This window comes from Pseudophryne corroboree, chromosome 4 (genome assembly GCF_028390025.1).
Source record: "Pseudophryne corroboree isolate aPseCor3 chromosome 4, aPseCor3.hap2, whole genome shotgun sequence".
In the NCBI taxonomy this organism is placed as follows: Eukaryota; Metazoa; Chordata; class Amphibia; order Anura; family Myobatrachidae; genus Pseudophryne; species Pseudophryne corroboree.
The window spans coordinates 180,479,942-180,505,492 of NC_086447.1; the positions used below are offsets into that span (position 1 = coordinate 180,479,942).

The 25,551-nt window shown below is 48.0% G+C and overlaps 1 protein-coding gene across 9 annotated transcripts in view; it reads right to left on the reverse strand.

Annotated features, from left to right (window-relative positions):
* The window catches only part of TRIP12 (thyroid hormone receptor interactor 12), a 335,873-nt gene that overhangs the window by 16,852 nt on the left and 293,470 nt on the right, over positions 1-25,551 (reverse strand). For all 9 annotated transcript variants that reach the window (XM_063915608.1, XM_063915614.1, XM_063915607.1 and 6 more), the window contains 6 exons: positions 19,406-19,557; positions 18,639-18,781; positions 12,018-12,174; positions 11,786-11,884; positions 11,529-11,643; positions 11,150-11,304 (listed from right to left, as the gene is read on the reverse strand). In XM_063915608.1, coding sequence (XP_063771678.1) covers positions 11,150-11,304; positions 11,529-11,643; positions 11,786-11,884; positions 12,018-12,174; positions 18,639-18,781; positions 19,406-19,557 — 821 coding nt within the window. The remainder of the gene's footprint in view (positions 1-11,149; positions 11,305-11,528; positions 11,644-11,785; positions 11,885-12,017; positions 12,175-18,638; positions 18,782-19,405; positions 19,558-25,551) is intronic.

Below are 25,551 nucleotides of genomic sequence, written 5' to 3' on the forward strand. Positions count from 1 at the left end.
TCCCAGGACTCGTGTGCAGTGATGCACCGATACCCGTTTTGGTTTTAGGAGGTCTCTGACTAGAGATGACAGCTCCTTGGCTTTCTCCTGCGGGAGAAACACTTTTTTCAGTTCTGTGTCCAAAATCATCCCCAGGAACAGTAAGCGAGTGGAAGGAACCAGTTGTGACTTTGGAATGTTTAGAATCCAGCCATGCTGTTGTAGCACTTCCCGAGATAGTGCTACTCCGACCAGTAACTGCTCCCTGGACCTCGCCTTTATAAGGAGATCGTCCAAGTACGGGATAATTAAAACTCCCTTTTTTCGAAGGAGTATCATCATTTCTGCCATTACTTTGGTAAACACCCTCGGTGCCGTGGACAGTCCAAACGGTAATGTCTGGAATTGGTAATGGCAATCCTGTACCACAAATCTGAGGTACTCCTGGTGAGGAAGGTAAATAGGGACATGCAGGTAAGCATCCTTGATGTCCAGGGATACCATGTAATCCCCCTCGTCCAGGCTTGCAATAACCGCCCTGAGCGATTCCATCTTGAACTTGAATTTTGTTATGTAAGTGTTCAAGGATTTCAAATTTAAAATGGGTCTCACCGAACCGTCTGGTTTCGGTACCACAAACAGTGTGGAATAGTAGCCACGGCCTTGTTGAAGTAGGGGTACCTTGACTATCACCTGCTGGGAATACAGCTTGTGAATGGCCTCTAGCACAGCCTCCCTGCCCGATGTCGGTAAGGCTGATTTGAGGAAACGGCGGGGGGGAGGCGCCTCGAATTCCAGCTTGTACCCCTGAGATACTACTTGAAGGATCCAGGGATCCACCCGTGAGCGAGCCCACTGATCGCTGAAATTCTTGAGGCGGCCCCCCACCGTACCTGGCTCCGCCTGTGGAGCCCCACCGTCATGCGGCGGATTTGGAAGAAGCGGGGGAGGACTTTTGGTCCTGGGAACCTGTGTGTTGCAGCTTTTTCCCCCTTCCTCTGCCTCTAGACAGAAAGGACCCGCCTTTTCCCCGCCTGTTTTTCTGGGGTCGAAAGGACTGTACTTGGTAATACGGTGCTTTCTTAGGCTGTGAGGGGACATGGGGCAAAAATGCAGACTTCCCAGCTGTTGCTGTGGAAACAAGGTCTGAGAGACCGTCCCCGAATAACTCCTCACCCTTATAAGGCAAAACTTCCATGTGCCTTTTAGAATCTGCATCTCCTGTCCACTGCCGAGTCCATAAGCCTCTCCTAGCAGAAATGGACAAAGCACTTATTCTAGATGCCAGCCGGCAGATCTCCCTCTGTGCATCTCTCATGTATAAGACTGAGTCTTTTATATGCTCTATGGTTAGCAATATAGTCTCTCTGTCTAGGGTGTCAATATTTTCCGACTGGGAATCTGACCAAGCAGCAGCAGCACTGCACATCCAGGCTGAAGCAATAGCTGGTCTCAGTATAACACCAGTGTGTGTGTATATAGATTTTAGGATAGCCTCCTGCTTTCTATCAGCAGGTTCCTTTAGGGCGGCCGTATCCGGAGACGGTAGTGCCACCTTTTTAGACAAACGTGTGAGCGCTTTATCCACCCTAGGGGGAGTTTCCCAACGTGACCTATCCTCTGGCGAGAAAGGGAACGCCATTAGTAATTTTTTTTTTGAAATCACCAATTTTTTATCGGGGAAAGCCCATGCTTCTTCACACACCTCATTCAATTCCTCAGATGGGTTAAAAACTATTGGTAGTTTTTTCTCCCCAAACATAATACCCTTTTTTGAGGTACCTGGGTTTATATCAGCAAGGTGGAACACCTCTTTCATTGCCTCAATCATGCCACAAATGGCCCTAGTGGACATTAAATTTGACTCATCGTCGTCGACACTTGCATCAGTATCCGTGTCGACATCTGTGTCTACCATCTGAGGTAGTGGTCGTTTCAGGGCCCCTGACGGCCTTTGAATCGTCTGGGCAGGCACGAGCTGAGAAGCCGGCTGTCCCGCATTTGGCATGTCGTCAAATTTTTTATGTAAGGAGTCGACACTTGCACGTAATTCCTTCCATAAATCCATCCACTCAGGTGTCTGCCCCGCAGTGGGTGACATCACATTTACAGGCATCTGCTCCGCCTCCACATAAGTCTCCTCATCAAACATGTCGACACAGCCGTACCGACACACCGCGCACACACACAGGGAATGCTCTTAAAGGAGACAGGACCCCACAAAAGCCCTTTGGGGAGACAGAGAGAGTATGCCAGCACACACCAGAGCGCTATAATAATACAGGGACTAACTGAATTATGACCCTTTATAGCTGCTTATTGTATTAAACTGCGCCCAAATTTAGTGCCCCCCTCTCTTTTTTACCCTTTCTGTAGTGTAGACTGCAGGGGAGTCAGGGAGCTTCCTTCCAGCGGAACTGTGAGGGAATAATGGCGCCAGTGTGCTGAGGGAGATGGCTCCGCCCCTTTTTCGGCGGCCTTTTCTCCCGCTTTTTTCTGTATTCTGGCAGGGGTAATTACCACATATATAGCCTCTGGGGCTATATATTGTGGTTATTTTGCCAGCCAAGGTGATATTATTGCTGCTCAGGGCGCCCCCCCCCCAGCGCCCTGCACCCTCAGTGACCGGAGTGTGAAGTGTGTATGAGGAGCAATGCAGTGCTGTGCGCTACCTTGGTGAAGACTGAAGTCTTCTGCCGCCGATTTTCCGGACCATCTTCATGCTTCTGGCTCTGTAAGGGGGACGGCGGCGCGGCTCCGGGAACGAACACCAAGGACGAGTCCTGCGGTCGATCCCTCTGGAGCTAATGGTGTCCAGTAGCCTAAGAAGCCCAAGCTAGCTGCAAGCAGGTAGGTTCGCTTCTTCTCCCCTTAGTCCCTCGTTGCAGTGAGCCTGTTGCCAGCAGGTCTCACTGTAAAATAAAAAACCTAATTTAAACCTTCTTTCTAGAAGCTCAGGAGAGCTCCTAGTGTGCAACCAGCTCGGGCCGGGCACAGAAATCTAACCGAGGTCTGGAGGAGGGGCATAGAGGGAGGAGCCAGTGCACACCAGATAGTACCAAATCTTTCTTATAGAGTGCCCAGTCTCCTGCGGAGCCCGTCTATTCCCCATGGTCCTTACGGAGTCCCCAGCATCCACTAGGACGTCAGAGAAATAGATTTACCGGTAGGTTTAAAATCTTATTTTCTCTTACGTCCTAGAGGATGCTGGGGACTCCGTAAGGACCATGGGGTTTATACCAAAGCATCCAATCGGGCGGGAGAGTGCGTATGACTCTGCAGCACCGACTGAGCAAACGCTAGGTCCTCATCAGCCAGGGTATCAAACTTGTAGAATTTAGCAAAAGTGTTTGACCCCGACCAAGTCGCCGCTCGGCAAAGTTGTAATGCCGAGACGCCTCGGGCAGCCGCCCAAGAAGAGTCCACCTTCCTAGTGGAATGGGCCTTAACCGAATTTGGTACCGGCAATCCAGCCGTAGAGTGAGCCTGCCGAATCGTATTACAGATCCAGCGAGCAATAGTCTGCTTCGAAGCAGGAGCGCCAATCTTATTGGCCGCATACAGGACAAACAGAGCCTCTGTTTTCCTAATTCTAGCCGTCCTGGCTACATACATTTTTAAGGCCCTGACTACGTCTAGGGATCTGGAATCCTCCAGGTCACTTGTAGCCACAGGCACCACAATAGGTTGATTCATATGGAACGAAGAAACCACTTTAGGCAAAAATTGCAGACGTGTCCTCAATTCAGCTCGATCCACATGAAAAATCAAGTAGGGGCTCTTGTGTGACAAAGCCGCCAATTCTGACACTCGCCTTGCTGATGCTAAGGCCAACAACATGACCACCTTCCAGGTAAGAAATTTCAACTCAACCTTGTTAAGCGGTTCAAACCAGTGTGATTTTAGGAACTGCAACACCACGTTCAGGTCCCATGGTGCCACTGGAGGCACAAAAGGGGGCTGGATGTGCAGCACTCCCTTTACAAATGTCTGGACTTCTGGAAGAGAAGCCAATTCCTTCTGAAAGAAAATCGAGAGGGCCGAAATCTGTACCTTAACAGAGCCTAATTTCAGGCCCATATGCACTCCTGTTTGTAGGAAGTGGAGAAAACGACCCAGATGAAAATCTTCCGTAGGTGCATTCTTGGTTTCACACCAAGACACATACTTTCGCCAGATACGGTGATAATGCTTAACCGTCACCTCCTTCCTAGCCTTTATTAAACTAGGGATGACCTCATCCGGAATCCCCTTTTTCGCTAGGATTCGGCGTTCAACCGCCATGCCGTCAAACGTAACCGCGGTAAGTCTTGAAATACACAGGGCCCCTGCTGCAACAGGTCTTCCCTCAGAGGAAGAGGCCAGGGATCTCCTGTGAGCATCTCTTGTAGATCCGAGTACCAGGCCCTTCGAGGCCAGTCTGGGACAACGAGTATCGTTCGTATTCTTCTTCGTCTTATGATCCTCAACACTTTTGTGATGAGAGGAAGAGGAGGAAACACGTAGACCGATTTGAACACCCACGGTGTTACCAGAGCGTCTACTGCTACTGCCTGAGGGTCCTGAGACCTGGCGCAGTACCTCCGAAGTTTTTTGTTGAGGCGTGACGCCATCATGTCTATTTGAGGAGTTCCCCAAAGCCGTGTTACGTCTGCAAAGACTTCTTGATGAAGTCCCCACTCTCCTGGATGGAGATCGTGTCTGCTGAGGAAGTCTGCTTCCCAGTTGTCCACTCCCGGAATGAAGACAGCTGACAGAGCGCTTACATGATTTTCCGCCCAGCGAAGGATCCTTGTGGCTTCCGCCATCGCGACTCTGCTTTTTGTCCTGCCTTGGCGGTTCACATGAGCCACTGCTGTGACATTGTCTGATTGAATCAGAACCGGTAGGTTTAGAAGAAAGCTCTCCGCTTGTCGAAGGCCGTTGTAAATGGCCCTGAGTTCCAACACATTGATGTGTAGACAGGACTCCTGGTCTGACCAAAGACCCTGAAATTTTTTTCCCTGTGTGACCGCTCCCTATCCTCGGAGGCTCGTGTCCGTGGTAACCAGGATCCAATCCTGAATTCCGAACCTGTGACCCTCCAGGAGGTGAGCACTTTGCAACCACCACAGGAGGGACACGCTGGTCCCTGGGGACAGAGTTATTTTCCGATGTAAGTGCAGATGGGACCCGGACCACTTGTCCAGAAGGTCCCATTGAAAAGTCCTTGCATGGAACCTTCCGAAGGGAATGGCCTCCTAGGCTGCCACCATTTTCCCCAGAACTCGAGTGCATTGGTGAACTGACACCGTTTTCGGTTTTAGCAGGTCTCTGACCATGTTCTGTATGTCTTGGGCTTTCTCTATTGGGAGGATGACCTTCATTTGTTCCGTATCCAGTATCATACCTAGGAACAGTAGTCGAGTTGTCGGAATCAACTGCGACTTCGGTAGATTTATAATCCAACCGTGTTGCTGGAGCACTCTCAGCGACAGCGCCACGCTGCTCAGCAATTTCTCCCTTGATTTCGCTTTTCTCAGGAGATCGTCCAAGTATGGGATAATTGTGACTCCATGCTTGCGCAGGACCACCATCATTTCCGCCATTATCTTGGTGAAAATCCTCGGGGCCGTGGAGAGTCCAAACGGCAACGTCTGAAATTGGTAATGACAATCCTGTACAGCGAATCTCAGGTATTCCTGATGGGGGGCATATATGGGGACATGAAGGTACGCATCCTTTATGTCCAGAGACACCATAAACTCCCCCTCCTCCATGTTGGCTATTATCGGTCTGAGAGATTCCATTTTGAATTTGAATCTTTTTATGTACAGGTTTAAGGATTTCAGATTCAAAATAGGTCTGACCGAACCCGTCCGGTTTCAGGACCACAAATAGGGTTGAGTAGTAACCTCTTCCCTGCTTTTGCAGGGGAACCTTGATTATCACTTGCTGTATACACAGCGTTTGAATTGCAGCTAACACTACATCCCTTTCCGATGTGGAAGTTGGTAGGGCCGATTTGAAAAATCGGCGCGGGGGCACCTCCTCGAATTCCAATTTGTAACCCTGGAAAACTATTTCCAACACCCAGGGATTCAGGTCCGAACTGACCCAGGCCTGACTGAAAAGTTGAAGACGTGCCCCCACTGGTGCGGACTCCCTCAGGGGAGCCCCAGCGTCATGCTGTGGGTTTTGGAGCAGCCGGGGAGGACTTTTGCTCCTGGGCACCTGCCGAAGCAGGTGCTCTCTTGCCTCTCCCCTTACCTCTGGCGAGGAAAGAGGATCCCCGACCTCTTTTGGACTTGTGCGACCGAAAGGACTGCATCTGATAGGGTGTTACTTTCTTTTGCTGTTGGGGAATATATGGTAAAAAATTTGATTTACCTGCTGTAGCTGTGGAAACCAGGTCCGTCAGCCCATCCCCAAACAATACATCCCCCTTATAGGGTAGGACTTCCATATGTTTCTTGGAATCCGCATCACCCGTCCATTGGCTTGTCCATAAGGATCTTCTCGCTGAGACAGACATGGCATTGGCCCTAGAAGCTAGCAATCCAATGTCCCTTTGAGCATCCCTCATAAATAAGACTGCGTCTTTAATATGGGCTAGAGTTAGGAATATAGTATCCTTATCCATATTATCAAATTGATCTGTCAGCTCATCTGTCCAAGCTGCAATTGCGCTACACACCCATGCCGACGCAATTGTCGGTCTTAGCACAGCACCCGTATGAGAATAAATACACTTTAAGGTAGTTTCTTGCCAGCGATCTGCAGGATCCTTAAGGGCTGCTGTGTCAGGAGACAGTAGCGCCACTTTCTTGGACAAGTGCGTCAGGGCCTTGTCCACAGTGGGGGGTGATTCCCAAATCTCCCTGTCCTGCTTAGGGAAAGGGTATGCCATATAAATTCTTTTGGGGATCTGCAGTCTCTTATCCGAAGTCTCCCAAGCTTTTCCAAAGAATTCAGTTAATTCATGAGATGTTGGAAAGTTAATAATCTGTTTCTTTTCCTTAAACATGTGTACCCTTGTGTCGGGGACCGAGGGTTCATCCACAATATGCAACACATCCCTTATTGCCACAATCGCACACTGAATGGTTTTAGTCACCCTAGGGTGCAATTTTACTTAGTCATAGTCGACACTGGAATCAGAATCCGTGTCGGTAGTAGTGTCTTGTGTTAAGGGACGCTTTTGAGACCCCGACGGGCCCTGTGAGTCGGTCCAATCCGAGGATTGACCCCCTGATGTCCCCCCTAAATCAGCCTTATCAAGCCTTTTATGTAAAGATGCCACACTTGCATTCAACATTTGCCACATGTCCATCCAATCTGGAGTTGGCACAACCGACGGGGACACACCAATCATTTGCTCCACCTCCTCCTTGGAGAAGCCTTCCGCCTCAGACATGTCGACACACACGTACCGACACCCCACACACACAGGGATTAACCTATAAGGGGACAAAACCCCAACTAGGTCCTAAGGAGAGACAGAGAGAGAGTATGCCAGCACACACCAGCGCTTAAAAACACTGGAAAAAATATGTTCAGATAGCGCTTTTTTATATATAATATGCCAATTCCCACTCACTGCGTCGGTAATGTGCCCCCCTCCTCTTTTTTCCAGCCTGTGAAGTTCAGCAGGGGAGAGGCCAGGGAGCCAGCGTTTTCCTCATGCAGCTTCTGTGGAGAAAATGGCGCTGGTTAGTGCTGAGGATCAAGCCCCGCCCACCCGACGGCAAGCTTCGGTCCCAGTGATTTTTCAACAAAATGGCGGGGGATCATAGATTTACTGCCTCCGCAGTCTAATCAAACTGTTTTGTGCCAAAATATGAGGTTTATTGCTGCCCAGGGCGCCCCCCCCTGCGCCCTGCACCCTTCAGTGCTGCTCTGTGTGTGTGAGACTGGGAGCAATGGCGCCCCTTACCTCATGAAGATCTGATGTCTTCTGCCGCCTAAGATGTCTTCTGCCTTCTCTATCCAGCTTCTATCTTCGGCATCTGTGAGGAGGACGGCGGCGCGGCTCCGGGACGAACCCCAGGTGAGACCTGTGTTCCGACTCCCTCTGGAGCTAATGGTGTCCAGTAGCCTTAGAAGCAGTGCCCAACTTGACAAGCCAGCTCTGCTTCTCTCTCCTCGGTCCCACGATGCAGGGAGCCTGTTGCCAACAGGACTCCCTGAAAATAAAAAACCTAACAAAATTCTTCTTCCACAGAAAACTCTGGAGTGCTCTCTGCAGTGCACCCATTCTCCTCTGGGCACAAGATCTAACTGAGGTCTGGAGGAGGGGCATAGAGGGAGGAGCCAGTGCACACCCATAGTCAAAGTTCTTTTTAGGTGCCCTATCTCCTGCAGAGCCCGTCTATACCCCATGGTCCTTACGGAGTCCCCAGCATCCTCTAGGACGTAAGAGAAACGTGGATTTCACAGCAGTGACTTTGAAAATCCACGTATCCAACTCAACCCCAAAGAGCCATTGCCCCCAAAAGGGGAGGGATTCCACACTGCGCTTTGATTCTGCGTCCACTATCCACCGACGCAACCACAAAGCCCCGTGCGTGGACACTGCCATGGCAGAAGTCCTAGCATTAATAATCCCCATATCCTTGAGTGAGTCACACAGGACGCGTGTAGTGTAATGAATGTGCTTGAGGAAAGTCACCATAGTGACCATAGACCCTGAGAGGCCCTCCTGAGTCTGAGTAGCCCACGTGTGAATGGCATGGGTCATCCAGCAACCTGCTATGACCGGCCTCTGCGATATACCTGCTGCCATGTAAATAGATTTGAGTGTAGTCTCTATCTTTCTGTCCCCAGGATCCTTCATGGTAAAGGAGCCCGGGGCAGGTAGCATGGCCTTTTTGGGCAGTCAAGAGACTGATACATCAACACCCGGGGCTTCATCCCAGAATTTCCTACCTTCAGGAGCAAATGGGAAACTGCGCAAAAACTTTTTTTTGACACTTGGAATTTTTTGTCTGGATTTTTCAGGCCAATTTTAATAGGTCATCTAACTCTGCAGAATCAGGGAAAGTGACATTTAGCTTGTTTTGTGTAAATAAAAACTGCTGTGACGCAGCGTCCTCTAGAGGGAGCTTTAACACGTCCCATATAGCCAGAATGAGGGGTTCAATACCCTGAGCAGAATCAGGATTCCCACTAATGGGATCTAAGTCCTCCCCATCCTCCTGTATATCCTCATCTGAATCAGAGAGCAGGGCAGGTAAACCACGCTTTCGTGGATCTGCATGAGAGATGGAGGGCTGTGTAACATCTGCCCTAGCAGCTAAATCTGCAACAGCCTGTTGTAGTAGCTGAGTTTTCTGAACATTAGCAGACAGTTGTGACGACATATCAGACACCATAGTTTTTAGTTTTAAGAGCCGTTGGCCAGGAGGGCTCTAGAACCTCGCCCCAAGCCCCTTCACTGAGTTGTGAAGATTGACTGCATTGTTCACATAAAACAGAATCAGTACATAAGGGAGAGAATCTAGTGTGGCATACACTACAGAGTTTGTGTTTACCCATGCTCACAGTAATCACAATAACATACACACAGACAGTAATACTGATCAAGCCTGCCCTTACTGTATTGCGAGAGGAGACGCACAGAGAGAGACACCAGCAAACCCCTAGCTGTACAACGCCAGGGAGGCTGTCAGCTAATTATATTACAGTGAAACACTAGTAAATTTTGTCCTGTAGAGGACCCAGATTGTGTACAATAGCGTCTCTCCACCTTTGCTACACCATGTACCAGTTTTCCAGCTGTGTGTGCGGATTGCTGCTGCAGTAAGCAGGGAAAGGCGCCAAAATGCCTCTGGTCCCGCTCTGAGGTAGCTCCGCCCTCACCAAGGGCGCCGGAGCTACAGATTTTTTTTATACTGGTTATGTTTCCAATCATGCTTAAAAACATTGCACCAGTGCTCGTTTAAGCCATCCTGAGCCAGTTTACGCGGGGGGGGGGGGGGGCTCTAGCGGGTACCCCATGCCGTGCCCACGTTCAGCCGCACTTTTAACCGGAGAACCCCCTAGCGGGGCCCCCGGTTTGTACTCACCACAGACATCACCTTCAGGCTAGTGTTAGGGGTGTGCGGCGATTGCGACAGCCAAGGCGCAGAGCCCCGCTGAATAAACAACCTCTCAGGATGGTGGTCCTGCAGCGGGGAATCGGCTCTGCACCTCGCAAGGCCGGTGACCGCCCCCTTCCACGGTGCAGGTATGCTGTTGCCCAAACAGCATACTGAAAATAATAAAAGTTTAAAAGAAATTGAATAAAAATCTCTGGAGCTGCAGAGATGTGCATCCTCTGAGGGCACTTTTTTCTAAAACTGCCTGTGGGAGGGGGCATAGAGGGGAGGAGTCAGCACACCCAGTGAAGAAATTTAAAGTGCACCGGCTCCTTTGATCCCCATTTATACCCCATCGTACTAAGTCTCCCCAATATCCCTTATGGATGCTAGAGAAATAAGGTTTGTGCCAGGTGCGAAGTTACTTGCTGCTTCACTTTTCTCCCAACTCCAAATGAGCACAAGTGTGTGTGTTCTAATCCATGGAAAAATTATCATTGTTGTAAATTTAAATTGTGTACCATGTAAACCAACGAACCTGAAGTGTGACAAGTTAGTTTAGTTCACAATTATTACCCTTTGAGCTACTAAATAGTGTGAGACTAACCTCCAAACATAAGGATTAGGAGGTAGAGAAACATGTTTACAATGTGCACCAATATTGTTGGGAACACAGTGGAGCAGCTGGTTCGCTGCAGTCTCTGATGCATATATTCTGATTAGATATACTAACATGTCTGAAAATAAACGGATTCCCTGCATCCGGGTTATTTGGCCCCGCACACTGTCACAGACCACTTTTTCCAACATCACATGGAGATTTATAGGTGAATAAAACGAAATGTCAGCATTATGTGAAATGTGTTTTTGATAACAGTTTCCCTCGTACAGGAGCCTGCATTTTATTTCTGACCATTACTTGCGCATAAATTTTCCACTAACTATCAAAATCTAAAAATAAATGAATCCCAAGTAATTGCAGTAGGAATATACACAAACTCAGATATCAGGGAAATAGGCTGAAAACAGTAACTACAGTATAAACAATGACTAAACACAGATACAGTATGCAGCCATTGTGAGACATCAGCTGAAAGTCCGTGTGCACTCACCAGTCTGAAATCCATGATGGCTTTAGCCATTAGTTTGCCAAGAAACCGAAACTTCATTTTGACCTTTGCGATATGTGCTGGCTTAGCCGTCCGACCAAAGGGAAGAGCAAACAGGCCCTGCAAGTTATGAATGTACTTCATCCCTTCTTGACTCCCTGCAAGAGAAAGAACGGTCGGTCAGTTTTTTCAGAAACACTGGGAGAGATACCATGGACATACAACTTAATCTGAGCAGAACAATACATCAGAACTGCAGCTGCCCGGTTTTACAGTCATTTATAAATATGGTACTAATGGCATGTTCTGTGTCAGGCGATCTAGATCTGAATTGGCACCAACTACCACACAAGCATTACTCCCAGATAATAGAAGTGCTTACCTTTAGGATTGACGAGAGTGATCTCTTCGCCTCTCCAAAGTCCGAGGTCAGCTCTTTGTAATTCCTGAGATACAAGTGCATAAAACTCCAAAGTGGGTCCCAATCCAGTACCAACCTAAAAGAAAATACATACTGAATAATAAAATCCAGAAACAGATGTGCAATGGTGATAAGGAAACTATTATGTGAAAGCACTACATGGCTGCCCATCACCAATACACATAGAAGAAAGAGAAATGTATGGTAATCGTACTTACCTCATTCTCATACTGAATCTCCAACATGGCTCGAGAGCTTCCCAGATCCTGCATAACAGATTCTGCCTGTTTTAGAAGCTCATCTCTATTCACAGTGCGCTGTAAGAATAAAACATAGAAACCATGAGCCCAGCGCACAACCAGAAGGAGCAATGCTAACATTAGCCAGACTGTAAACATTGGTCGTTCTAAAACCTGCGACCGATTAACCCCCACCCTCGCCACATCTCACTTTTTTCCTGTCCAGCCTGGGGGCCACTCTGCTGTCCTGAGAATCTGACTGGTTGATCTCTGGATTTGTGTCCAGCAGCCTTTGCATTGCCCGGTCTCTGTCAAATGCAGTCACGTAAAACAACATTTGCCGAGTGTCAAAGGGGAAGAAAAATGGACTGGAAAGAAACAAAAAAATACACAATTTGAATCTGATACTGCAACTTATTTTAATTGCTCATCGTAATAGGATAGCCAACTGCAAAACTGGATGGTTAGATAAATATTTAAAAACAAGAAATGATCATATTAAAAAAAAAAAAAAAAAAAAAAGTACAAAATTTCACTCAAAAAAAATCCTCTTTAGGTGTGCAAAGCATACTTTATCGTAGGACATTCAGACATAATGCTTATCTGAAACGTTTATCGGATAAGATGTGCATATACAAGTGAAACCATACTCTACTCTATAGGAGGAAACATCTTCCTCTCCAATAGGAAGCTTTTATCACACATCTTCCCACCATTAATAAAGGACCAGACACTGTGTAGAATTTGGTAACTACTGGTAAGTGGGTGCAGCCACTGTAAACCTATCTGAGGCTGCCTTCAAAAGTCTATCCATAAAAATAGGATTTTGGTACTTACCAGGTAAATCCTTTTCTTTGAATCCATAGGGGGCACTGGAGTACTCTTGGGATATGGACGGTTTCCGTAGGAACAAGTGACTGAATATTAAAATTTAGAACTCTCCTCCCCTCCATATCCCAGAGTACCTCAGTGTTTTTTACTGAGCCGAACAGGAGCGATAGAGAGGTTGACAATGGAGAATTACATATAACAGAACGGACAACAATAAAGTTGACACATAACGTGACTGACAACTAAACAGTTGGCACAATAACCGATAGAACTTGAAACTTGAACCAGTCGGTGAGAATGTGTTACCATACGATTCCCTGAACTTACCACAAACTAGGTAAAACTGCTTTGGGTGGGCGTCCAGTGCCCCCTATGGATTTAAGAAAAGGATTTACCTGGTAAGCACCAAAATCCTATTTTCTTTTTCATCCACTAGGGGTCACTGGAGTACTCTTGGGACGTACAAAAGCTTCCCACGTGGGCGGGAGAGCAGTTTGGCACCTGTAACACTAGGCGGCCAAAGCTAGATGCTGATGCCGCAAACGTATCAAACTTGTAAAAGCGCACAAACGTGTGCACTGATGACCAGGTAGCCGCACGGCAAAGCTGCGTCGTAGAAGCCCCACGACCAGCTGCCCATGAAGTTCCCACAGAACGTGTGGAATGAGCTGTTACTGATGTAGGCGGCTGTAACCTAGCATGAAGGTAAGCCTGACGTATGGTCAGTTTAATCCATCTGGATAAGGTCTGCTTAGAAGCTGGCCAACCCATCTTGGCAGCATCATACAGAACAAACAACATATCCGTCTTACGAACTGTAGACGTTCGGGACACATAAACGCGTAATGCGCGTACCACATCCAAGGTTCCAGAATTTCCTGTCAACACAGGAACTACTATTGGTTGATTGATGTGAAAGGATGACACTACCTTTGGTAGGAAAGCGGGATTCGTCCGTAGTTCCGCTCTGTCATCATGAAACACCAAATACGGTGGCTTGCATGACAAGGCACCCAAATCGGAAACACGCCTTGCCGAAACCAAGGCTAGTAGGAAAATTGTTTTCCAAGTGAGAAACTTAATATCCACTTGGTGTAAGGGTTCAAAATATGAAGACTGTAAAAAATCTAAAACCAGATTCAAGTCCCATGGCGCTGTAGGTGGAACGAATGGAGGCTGTACTCTGAGGACACCTTGCAGAAAAATGTGTACAGACGGCAATAGAGCCAATCGTCTTTGAAAGTAAATTGACAAAGCAGATACCTGCACCTTTAGTGTAGATAAACGCAGTCCTCCATCTAACCCCGTCTGTAGAAATAACAAAAGACGGGATAACTTGAAAGATGATGTCAGAAACTTCCGATCCTCACACCAACCTATATAGGCACGCCAAATTCTGTAATAATGAGCTGCCGTAACTGGCTTCGTAGCACGTAACATGGTTGGTAAAACCGATTCTGGAATGCCCTCTCTCCTTAAGAGGGCGGTCTCAACAGACACCCCGTCAAACGCAGCCGCGCTAAATCGGGGTAAAGGAACGGACCCTGTTGTAACAGGTCCGGACGAAGTGGGAGCGGCCAAGGCTCGTCTGCGAGTAGTCCTCGGAGATCCGAGAACCAAGCTCTCCGAGGCCAATGAGGCGCCACTAGTATGACTGTGACGGACTCTCTTTGATCCGTTTTAGCAACAGAGGGAGCAGCGGAAACAGGTACACGAGGCTGTACGGCCACGCGACGGTGAGAGCATCCACCGCCACTGCCTTTGGATCTCGCGTTCTAGACACATACTGGGGCGTTTGGTGATTGTGGCGAGATGCCATCAGGTCCACTTGAGGGTAACCCCACCTCTGGGCCAACATGTGAAACATTTCTGGATGTAATGCCCATTCTCTTGGATGAAAATCCCGACGGCTGAGATAATCCGCCTCCCAGTTGTCCACTCCCGGAATGAACACTGCCGACAACATCACTTGGTGACGCTCGGCCCAATTGAGGATTCTAGCTACTTCTCGCATTGCCATGCGGCTTCTCGTTCCTCCTTGTTTGTTGATGTATGCGACCGCCGTCGCATTGTCCGACTGCACCTGGACAGGCTGAGACCGAAGAATGTGCACTGCTTGTCGTAGCGCATTGTAAATTGCCCGGAGTTCCAGGACATTCATAGACAGCAATTTTTCGTGAGCCGCCCAGAGACCCTGGAGCTGACAATTTTGAACTACAGCTCCCCAACCTCTGAGACTCGCGTCCGTCGTTAGAATTATCCAATTCCAGGCGCCGAACCGTTTCCCTGCGGTCAGATTGTGTACATTGAGCCACCAGAGTAGAGCTACCCTGGCCCGTGGCGACAACCTCACTCTGTGGTGAATCTGCAGATGCGAGCCCGACCACTGTGCGAGCACATCCAGTTGAAAAGGACGCGAGTGAAGTCTCCCGAACTGAAGCGCTTCGAAAGCCGCCACCATTGTGCCTAAGAGGCGAATGCACAAATGTACCGAGACTGTGCGTGGCTTGAGCACCAATCGAACCAGATGACGAATGATCTGTACTTTCTGTTCTGGTAGGTCAATTCTTTGATTTACCGTATCGAGAATCATACCTAGGAATTGCAGTCGTTGAGACGGAATCAGATGTGATCCAACCGTGCTGAACTAGGACATCGTACGTTAGCAACGCATGTTGGAGGAGCATCTGTTGAGACGGAGCTTTGATGAGCAGATCGTCCAAGTACGGAACTATTATCACTCCCAGGGATCTGAGATGAGCTATCATCACAGACATCACTTTGGTGAATACCCGAGGCGCTGACGAGAGGCCAAACGGTAGAGCCTGAAACTGGTAATGGTTCTGCCGGATTGCAAACCGCAAGAACCTCTGATGAGGTGGCCAAATCGGAATGTGTAAATACGCATCTTTGAGATCCAGCGTAATCATGAATTCCTGTGGCTCTAAACCTGCAATTACCGACCGCAGAGATTCCATCTTGAATCTGTAGTAAGTGACGTACTGATTGAGGCCCTTTAAGTTCAATATTGGCCTGACCGAGCCATCCGGCTTTGGTACCACAAACAGACTGGAATAATAACCCTGCCCCTGTTGGTGTACAGGGACCGGAATCAAAACCGCTGACTCCAGCAGAGACTGAATGGCAAGTTGCAGAACCGCCCGTTTGTCGTCCGACACAGGCAGTCCTGTCTTGAAAAAACGCAGTGGTGGGAGACAGTCGAACTCTATTTTGTAACCTTTTAGCACTAAATTGCGGATCCACCCATCTGTGGACGTCTGGAAATACGCCAAATGGAACGTCTGAAGGCGTGCTCCCACAACTGGAGATCCAAGATGGGTTGGGAGTCCGTCATGCCACTGGCTTGTCGGTGACCTTAGCGTCTTGACGACTGGCGTTGGTTTGTTGGAAACCACGCCCTCGACCTCGTCTACCGGCCGTGGCTGCCGAAAGGATTTGAACGCCGGGCCCGAGTATTTCCGCCTAGGCGCCGTTGGAGGCAATGGTAAGAAAACAGACTTACCACCCGTGGCCTCAGCAATCCATTTGTCCAATTCAGGACCAAACAACTTCTCGCCACCGTAAAGTAACGCCTCTATACCTCTTTTGACCTCCGCATCCGCTTGCCAAGAGCGCAGCCAGAGTGCTCGTCGTGCTGCAACTAGCGACGATGAAAGGCGAGAAGTGAGCTGACAGACGTCAGTAGAAGCTGTACATAGATAATCAGCAGCTTCCCAGATTTGATCAGCGAGAAGTATAAGGTGATCGTCATGTAGGGCAGACTTGAGTTCTGTTATCCATACCATGAGCGCCTTAGTTACCCAAATGCCAACCAACCCAGGTCTAAGCAACACTCCTGCTGCTATATACATGGATTTTAGCATAGCTTCAATTTTACGGTCTAAAGTGTCTTTAAGCGTAGTAGCCGTTGGTACTGGTATGGTTAATTTCTTTGTAAGTTTAGACACAGACGAATCCACCAATGGCGGATTCTCCCATGTAGCGGTCACAGACTCCGGAAACGGGTAACTAGACTTAAATCTGCGAGGTATAGAAAACCGTTTATCCGGATTCTTTCGTGTTTCCAGTAACGTCTTAATAGATTCCGAAACCGGAAAACACATCGGAGTCCTCTGTCGTTTAGCAAAGACGACTTCATCATTTGTCAGAGGCTCCTCAGATTCCGTAAACCTCAGAGACTGACGCACCGCTCTGATGAGATTATCAATGCCTGGGCTGTCAAAATCTTCACTATCGGACTGCTGGTCTACTTCGCCCTCTTCACAGTCATCTTGCGCAGTGAGGTCTGGCATAGAATCATCAGACTGTAACATAGCAGAAACTGGTAAATCATAAGACAAAGTAAATTTATCCCTACTACCCAACATGGACTTAGACCGTTGGCAAGGCTGAGACCCCTCCGGTAGTCCTAGCGGTCTCACCCTAGACTCAGATCTTGCCGCTTCCCGCTCCTGCACGACTCAGTAAATAGTACTAAGGTGTCTATATATATATATATATATATATATATATATATATATATATATATATATATATATCTGGCAAAGTGTAGTGCACGTGGCCAGTACTATATGAAACTGATCCCAAATTCCCACCAACAGCCCTGCGCCTCCGGTGGAGTAGAGATGTAGTACAGGAACGTTCTGGAATCACAACCTGGAAGACAGAAAGCAAGATTAAAATGGCCACCATGCCTCATAGTGCAGGGTATATGTAACAAGTGCAGCCAACCCTGTAATATAGGCTTAACAGCCTTTATCATCAATGTCACCCCCCTTATGCAGCCCTCCGCTAATGTCATCCCCCCCCCCTTCTGCTCCCTCCCCTGTGGCCCACTGTCTGAGCGGGATCACCGGAGCGCGGGTATCTCAGCGCAATCAGGGTGCAGGGAGCCGGGGAGCGCTGTAATGGAGCGCGGTCCTACAGCGGCGGCCGGCGGGTGCGAGCGGCGGGTCTCAGCGGTGGAGGCGGCGCTGCTCGGAGCGGTTGCCGGGGCTGCCTGTCAGGAGAGGCGGGTGCAGTGAGAGCGGCGTCAGTGAACAGTGTCCCCACACAGCGGGGCGGTAGCGTGCGCTGACCGCCCCGTACCCCAAGCATACCTGACTCCAGAGGCGAAGGCTGTGACGGGGCTTCTATCTGTAAGCTCCGTCCAGCTGTAGCAGCAGTCAGGGAATGAGCTGCGTGTGGCTGTGAGGGTGCTCTTTGTGAGGACCGACACGCCATGCGCTGCTCCGTGCAGCGGCACTATCCCGGACCCAAGTTTTTACAGAAACTGGGAAGGGATGTGCTGTGAGCAAAAAATGTAAAAGTAGAAAAAAAAATAAAAAATATTCAAAGTAGTGTGGTTAAGCTCCACACAAGCCCTGTTGCTACGAGAAGCACAGAAAAAACACTGAGGTACTCTGGGATATGGAGGGGAGGAGAGTTCTAAATTTTAATATTCAGTGCCTTGTTCCTACGGAAACCGTCCATATCCCAAGAGTACTCCAGTGACCCCTAGTGGATGAAAAAGAAATGAGTCACAACCAAGAGATTCACTAAAAACAAAGTGCTTTAATTTAAGCAAGTTTGGAGAATCAAACCAGAAACCTGATTTCCCTGGCATTTCAGGGAGCAGGACACAGAATTTATCGCTTCTGGCTACATGCATTTGTAGACCTAACTTCTCAACTTCAGGCTGTGCTGTTAGAACTTAAATATAAAAAGATTAGGTGTAAGATTCAGTTGGGTATTTGGCAACATGAAATCAAACGCTTAAATATAGATTTGCTTCATCACTCTGTTCATTTGTCATGTGTAATGAGTGCTTGCCCACACAGGAACCCAGTGACATTACAGCTCTGCAACAGCTGTCATAGTAACTGGCACAGGAATAAAACATGACAAAAGGTTTCATTCATAAACAATTATTTTTCTTTCACAACTTTAGGCATCAATATTACATCTGTGAGGATAGCTCACTGTTTTCATTGTTTCTTACCAGCTTTTGCCAAGCTCCGTTAACCAGGTGGGAATGTTTCCCGTCATAATGACCAGAGGATCTTGCAGCTGCCTGTTTGCCTTTGCGGTCAATTTGCTATTGATAAACTCAGCTGTGGAGATTATCTCTTTGCAGACTGCATTCTGGGGGGCATAAAGAAAAAAACGTGTTAGGAACTTAAAGCAGCACAGTGAGCAGGGGAACACAACACAGACAGGTGAAGGCCTATTTAGCATGACCATTGTAATTAAAAAAGGGGCACTCCACTTGCAGTGACGCCCATCGTCCAAGCAGATTTGCTTTATTTCCGTTGCCTTGTAACAGATCAGATCTGTGCATTGGAACCAGCAGCTCTGATGTCTTGTCTACGTGAAATTAATGCAACCAACCTTAGATGGAAGATAGTTTTCTGAGGACCAAATTCCCAGTTTTACGAGTGCAGCACTGATTAGCTAGTGTGGATCTCAAATTCTTTTCCAGTCGCTACTTTAAAATAGTTAAAAACTGAAAGCGGGTTGTGAAGCTGCATCTGTGAGGCAGTGCCATTTATTTTTTGCAGCTCTACCCATACTGCTCAGGCTCTCAACCACTTAAACAGAGTAATTCATCAATAACATGTCATCTCGTGTAAAATTACAAGTGTAGATAAAAGAGAATTTTTTTTTCTTTTTTTTTTACAAATGTTCAAAAAATAAATAGGAAGAGTCAGAAAACAAAGTCTCTACCTCAACAAAGCAGCACTTAAAAGGTTTAGATTAGTAACTTACATCATACAAATAAAACCAGTATCTGCTAATCGCATGGAGAACCCTCAGAAGAATCACCACGTCAAGGGATGGGTCATCGAAAGTGATATTTTCAGGTGGGGAAGAAATTAGGTAATTTTCTAAAGGATTTGAAATTTTGGGGCAGATTCCATCTATAGATAAAAGGAAAAAAATAAAAACAAATGCTGACATTTTTTGTATACAAGGAAAAACAAACGAAAGACTAATTCTAACCCCCTTTTTATTTCAGAAATATATATTATATCAATTACGGGATGAATACTGTACATTTAGTGTAGCTCAGTGGCTCTTAAACTGTGCCTAGCCACCCTGGGGTGCCTCGGGGTACTTGCAGGGGTGCCCTGGGTTGGTGGTCCAGGACCAATCCAAATTATGTATGATCAATGTAATAGACAAAACCAGTTATGCTGGCTGCCAATCATGAAATATGTGGACAAACAGAAGTGAATCCTGTCCTCAGTGAGCCTAAGGAGGACACAAACACAATTTACTTAATTCAATATTTATTTCTGAATTTCTCAATAAGAAACTTTTGACCTAGGGGTGCCGTGAAAACAATTCTGATACCTAGACACAAACATCATAGTAACAACAACAACAACAACTTTCATACAAATACCTCGAAAAAGATAACATATGGAATCATTTGGACCCTGCCTGTGATTACTGCCTACCACTATCCAGGGATGCCTGTTTGGTCATCACTATTATGCCTTTATGGACCAGTCGAAAACCCCCTGCACTTTTTGCCTGTTTTTAGGTCGAATTTACATTCTCCCTATTCAATGCCGTTTTTTCAACTGATAAAAAAATACGGCACTGGCAAAAACCACGTGCATCGTCGAATTCACCACTGATACACGTGTTTTGGCAAATTCACAGGCATTTTCACAGTTTTTGACTCAATTTTCACCCATGCCAATTCGACATAAACAGGATTTTAATTACCTACCGGTAAATCCTTTTCTCGTAGTCCATAGAGGATGCTGGGGTCCAATATAGTACCATGGGGTATAGATGTGTCCTTTGGGAGCCATTGCACTTTAAGCGTTTAATAGTGTAGGCTGGCTCCTCCCTCTATGCCCCACCTACTAGACTCAGTCTAGAAACTGTGTCCGAGGAGACGGACATACTTCGAGAGAAAGAAATACACAGATAGTGGCGAGATTCACACCAGCTCACACAGAACAAAAAAGGAAAGCCAAGATAACCAACTTGGAACGAATCAGCAACGGCTGAGCCAACAGACGTAACAAAGTAACCACGCAGGAAAACAAAGCACTGGGCGGGCACCCAGCTTCATCTACAGACTACGAGAAGAGGATTTACCAGTAGGTAATTAAAATCCTGTTTTCTCTTACGTCCTAGAGGATGCTGGGGTCCACATTAGTACCATGGGGATGTACCAAAGCTCCCAGTACGGGAGGGAGAGTGCTGAGGGTCCTGCAGAACAGATTGACCAAACTTTATGTCCTCAGAGGTCAAAGTATCGAACTTGTAAAACTTAGCAAACGTGTCCGACCCTGACCAAGTAGCCGCTCTGCAAAGCTGAAGAGCAGAGACACCCCGGACAGCCGCCCAGGAAGAACCCACTTTACGTGTAGTGTGGGCCTGAACAGATTTTGGACAAGCCAAACCTGCCGCTGAATAAGCATGCTGGATAGTAAGCCTAATCCAGTGAGAAATTGTCTGCTTAGAAGCAGGACACCCAATCTTGTTGGGATCATAAAGGACAAATAGTCGGTTTGACTTCCTGTGATGAGCAGTCCTCTTCACATATATTTTCAAAGCCCGCACAACATCCAGGGACTTTGAAGCAATCGTTGTGTCAGTAGCTACTGGCACCACAATAGGTTGGTTGGTATGAAAAGTCAACACAACTTTAGGAAGAAATTGCCGACACGTTCTATGTTCAGCTCTATCTTCATGGAACATCAAGTAGGGGCTCTTGTGCGACAATGCCCCCAATTCAGACACACGTCTTGCAGATGCCAAAGCCAACAGTGTGACTGCCTTCCAAGTAAGAAACTTTACGTCGACCTCCTGTAAAGGTTTGAACCAATCAGATTGCAGGAACTGCAGCACCACATTAAGATCCCAAGGTGCCGTAGGAGGCACAAAGGGTGGTTGGATGTGCAGAACTCCTTTCAAGAATGTCTGAACCTCAGGGAGAGCAGCCAATTGTTTCTGGAAGAAAATGGACAAGGCCGAAATCTGGACCTTGATGGAGCCCAAGCGTAGGCCCACATCCACACCAACTTGCAGAAAGAGGCGAAAAACGTCCCAGTTGAAACACCACCGTAGGAAATTTCTTGGATTCACACCAAGACACATACTTTCTCCAAATCCGATGGTAATGCTTAGATGTTACTCCCTTCCTAACCTGGATCAGAGTAGGAATGACCTTGTTCGGAATGCCCTTCCGAGCTAAGATCTGACGTTCAACCTTCATGCCGTCAAACGTAGCCACGGTAAGTCTTGATTGGCGAACGGCCCCTGTAGTAGAATGTCCTTGCGAAAAGGAAGAGGCCTCGAATACTCCAGCAGCAATGCCAGAAGATTTGCGTACCATGCTCTTCTTGGCCAGTCCGGAGCAATGAGAATCTCCGTAACTCTTGTTCTTTTTAGTAGTTTGAGAATCCTTGGGATGAGCGGAAGAGGAGGGAACACCCACGGAGTTACTAGGGCATCCACCGCCAATGCTTGCGGGTCTCGTGACCTGGAACAGTACCTCCAAAGCTTCTTGTTGAGGCGAGAGACCATCAAGTCTACCTGAGGTACACCCCGTCGGCTTGTTATCTCTGTGAACACCTCCTGGTGGAGGCCCCATTCCCCTGGATGGAGATCGTGACTGCTGAGGAAGTCTGCTTCCCAGTTGTCCACTCCCGGAATGAACATTGCTGACAGCGCCAGCGCGTGCCTTTCTGCCCAGAGGAGGATTCTTGTTACCTCTGACATTGCAGCTCTGCTCTTCGTTCCGCCTTGTCAGTTTACGTAGGCCACCGTCGTTACATTGTCCAACTGCACCTGAATGGCTTGATCTTGTAGAAGATGCGCCGCTTGTAGAAGGCCGTTGTACATGGCTCTTAGCTCCAGAATATTTACTGGAAGAATGGATTCCAGTCTTGACCACCTTCCTTGGAAAGTTTCCCCTTGGGTGACTGCGCCCCAACCTCTGAAACTTGCATCCGTGGTTAGAAGGATCCAGTTCTGAATCCCGAACCTGCGTGCCTCGAGAATGTGAGGCAGCTGTAGCTACCACAGGAGTGAAATCCTAGCTTTCGGCGACAGACGTATCCTCTGGTGCATGTGCAGGTGAGATCCCGACCACTTGTCCAGAAGATCCAGTTGGAAAGACTGTGCATGAAATCTTCCGTACTGTAGAGCCTCATAGGAGGCAACCATCTTCCACAGAAGGCAAATGCACTGATGAACCGATACCCGGGCTGGTCATTTTGAACTTGAAATCCCTCAGATAAGGGTTTAGCGACTTCAGGTTCAAAATTGGCCTGACCGAACCATCCGGTTTCGGTACCACGAAAAGGTTTGAATAGTAACCCTGGTGTACCAGATGAGGTGGAACTGGAATAATAACAGCAGACCTTTCCAATTTGTGAATGGCTTCCTGAAGGATAGCCCTTTCTGTCAACAAAGCTGGCAGGCCTGATTTGAAAAATCTGCGGGATAGGAGCTCTTGAAACTCCAGTTTGTACCCCTGGGACACAATATCCAGTACCCAGGGATCCAAACCGGACGACACCCAGACGTGACTGAAACGTCTGAGCTTCGCTCCCACCTGCCCGTTCTCCAGGCAGGGAGGTCCACCGTCACGCTGATGATTTTGAGGACACATTGGCAGGTTTCTGTTCTTGGGATCCAGCGGGTGCCGGCTTTTTGGATTTTGCGCGCCCACCTCTGAAGAAAGTGGTAGGAGCCTTGGACTTTTTTGCTTTTGCAGACCGAAAGGACTGCACAGAGGACGTAGAGAGGCTGAGGGAAGAAAGGTCGACTTACCAGCGGTTGCCGTGGAGATCCACGCATCCAATGCTTCCCCAAATAGAGCCTGACCTTTGAAGAGTAGGGTCTCCACACTTCTCCTGGATCCCGCGTCAGCAGACCATGCGTGCTGAAACAACCATGGACGACGTCCTTGCAGTCAGATTACCAAGGTCCTTCCTGGCCTCCAACCATGAAACCCGCAGAATCCTGTATGTTACGTAAAAACAATTCAATGTCACTTCTATCCATAGAATCTAAGTCCTCTAGTAATGTGCCTGACCACTTTACTATGGCTTTAGAAATCCATGCACAGGCAATAGTGGGCCTTAATGCCACGCCTGAAGCAGTGTATATGGATTTGAGCATAGTTTCAATCTTTAGGTCTGCCGGTTCTTTCAAAGAGGTAGACCCCGGGACAGGTAAAACCACCTTCTTAGTCTAGATACAGAAGCGTCTACAATAGGCGGGTTTTCACACTTTTTCCCATCATCCTCAGGGAAAGGAAAAGCTACAAGAACTCTTTGGAATCTGGAATTTTTTGTCTGGATTTTCCCAGGATTTTTCAAATAATGCGTTTAATTCCTTAGACGCAGGGAAAGTGAGGGAGACTTTCTTATTGTCTGTAAAGTAAGCCTCCTCTACCTGTTCAGGTGGTTTGTCAGTAATGTGTAACACATCCCTAATAGCCTCAATAATGAGTTGCACCCCTTTTGCCAGGGAAGCCTCCCCCCCCGAATATCCGCATCACCCTCTGTGTCAGAGTCGGTGTCCGCGTCGACCTGCATAGTTTGAGCAAGCGCACGTTTTTTGGATACACCAGGGGATTTTGAGGTAATGGGGACAGAACCAGACAAAATCTCCACAGATTGTTTTAAATCTGTGATTCAGTCTCATAATGAGCAATCCTGGTAGAAATCTGGGATATCATTCCCTTAAAAGAAGCCACCCACTGGGGCTCAGCTTCGGCGAGCTGAGACAAAATATTACATTCCTGAGTACATGGAATAGATTTCTCTGGGGAAGATACATATTCTGCCGCACAAGACACAGAGGCCCTGGACATGGTTATGTGGGAATTTGCATATACACACACACACACAGGAAAATGTCTGACACAGTACCCCCCCCCCCCCCCCCCAAAGTACCGTTAGAGAAACACAGAGCTTGGAGCCAGCACATACAGCGCCCCAATAGGCAGTTATAAAATAACTGCCTGGCGCTGACTGTGTACCCTTAATAGAAATACACAGCAAAATACAGCCCCCCCCTCCCTTCTACCACCCCCTGGTACTGCACAGGATACCTGGAGTCGTGGAGGGTCAGCGCTCCCTGTCAGCGTCTCAGCTGTGGATCTGCAGGGAGAAAATGGCGTCGGATTCCACTCTGAGAAGCTACGCCCCCTTAACATGGCACGCCTTCCCGCACAATTGAAATCTTTATACTGGCCTGAGGTAGCGGCGCTAGCAGCGCAAACGAAGTCCCTGCTAGCTGAGTGACCAGTGAATAGGGTATCGTCGCTGGCCCAGGGCGCCCCTCACAGCGCCTTATCATTACCGCTGAGCCTTCTGGAGCGCAGTGTTAGTACTGTGCTCCACACCCTGATGCCGCCGTTTATACCGGCTCCCCGCTTGTCGGGTCACTGGTGTTACACTCACCACCACGATCTTCTGGCTCTGTTAGGGGGTGGCGGCAAGCTGCAGGAGTGAGCGGTCGCCTCGGGGGCTAACGATCATCACCCTCAGGAGTTCAGTGTCCTGTCAGCAGAGATAGTGGCCATTAACCTCAGCGGGTTGGACACTACTCCCCCCCTAAGTCCCACGAAGCAGGGAGGCTGTTGCCAGCAGCCTCCCTGTGCCTAACCTGTCTTAAAAAAACAAAAAAAAAACAAAGAAGCTCTAGGAGCTACCCTAGCTGTGACCGGCTCCTCCGGGCACATTTTCTAAACTAAACTAATATGGACCCCAGCATCCTCTAGGACGTAAGAGAAATCCTATTTTCTCTTATGTCCTAGGGGATACTGGGAATCCATTTAGTACCATGGGGAAGTACCGAAGCTCACAAACCGGGTGGGAGAGTGCTGAGGTTTCTGCAGAACTGATTGACCAAACTGAAGGTCCTCAGAGGCC